This window comes from Haliaeetus leucocephalus, unplaced genomic scaffold (genome assembly GCF_000737465.1).
Source record: "Haliaeetus leucocephalus isolate CR32 unplaced genomic scaffold, Haliaeetus_leucocephalus-4.0 Scaffold517, whole genome shotgun sequence".
Classification (NCBI taxonomy): domain Eukaryota; kingdom Metazoa; phylum Chordata; class Aves; order Accipitriformes; family Accipitridae; genus Haliaeetus; species Haliaeetus leucocephalus.
In genome coordinates, this window is record NW_010972953.1 from 2,808,377 (window position 1) to 2,808,648 (window position 272).

The 272-nt window shown below is 76.5% G+C and overlaps 1 protein-coding gene across 1 annotated transcript in view; it reads left to right on the plus strand.

Moving 5' to 3' along the window:
* Window positions 1–119: 119 nt before the first annotated feature.
* MARCKSL1 (MARCKS-like 1) overlaps window positions 120–272 on the plus strand; it is a 1,173-nt gene continuing 1,020 nt past the window's right edge. The window contains exon 1 of the mRNA XM_010576324.1: window positions 120–215. Coding sequence (XP_010574626.1) covers window positions 120–215 — 96 coding nt within the window. The remainder of the gene's footprint in view (window positions 216–272) is intronic.

Here is a 272-nt window from a genome sequence, read left to right on the forward strand (position 1 = left end):
CCCCCGCCCCCGCGCCTTATTACCGGGGCGGCGGGGGGCTCTCCCCCACTCCCTCTCGGCGCCGCTCGCCAGCCGAGGCGCAGCCGCCGCGGCGGGGTCCGCCCGACGTTGCCGCATCCATGGGCAGCCAGGGCTCTAAACCGGCTAAAGCGGAGGGCAGCGCTCCGCTGGCCGGTCACGCCGCCGTTACCGAGCCAGCCAAAGCCAACGGGCAGGTAAGGACCGGAGGGGGGGAGCGGGGAACGGCACCGTGCAACCCCCCCCCCCCCCCC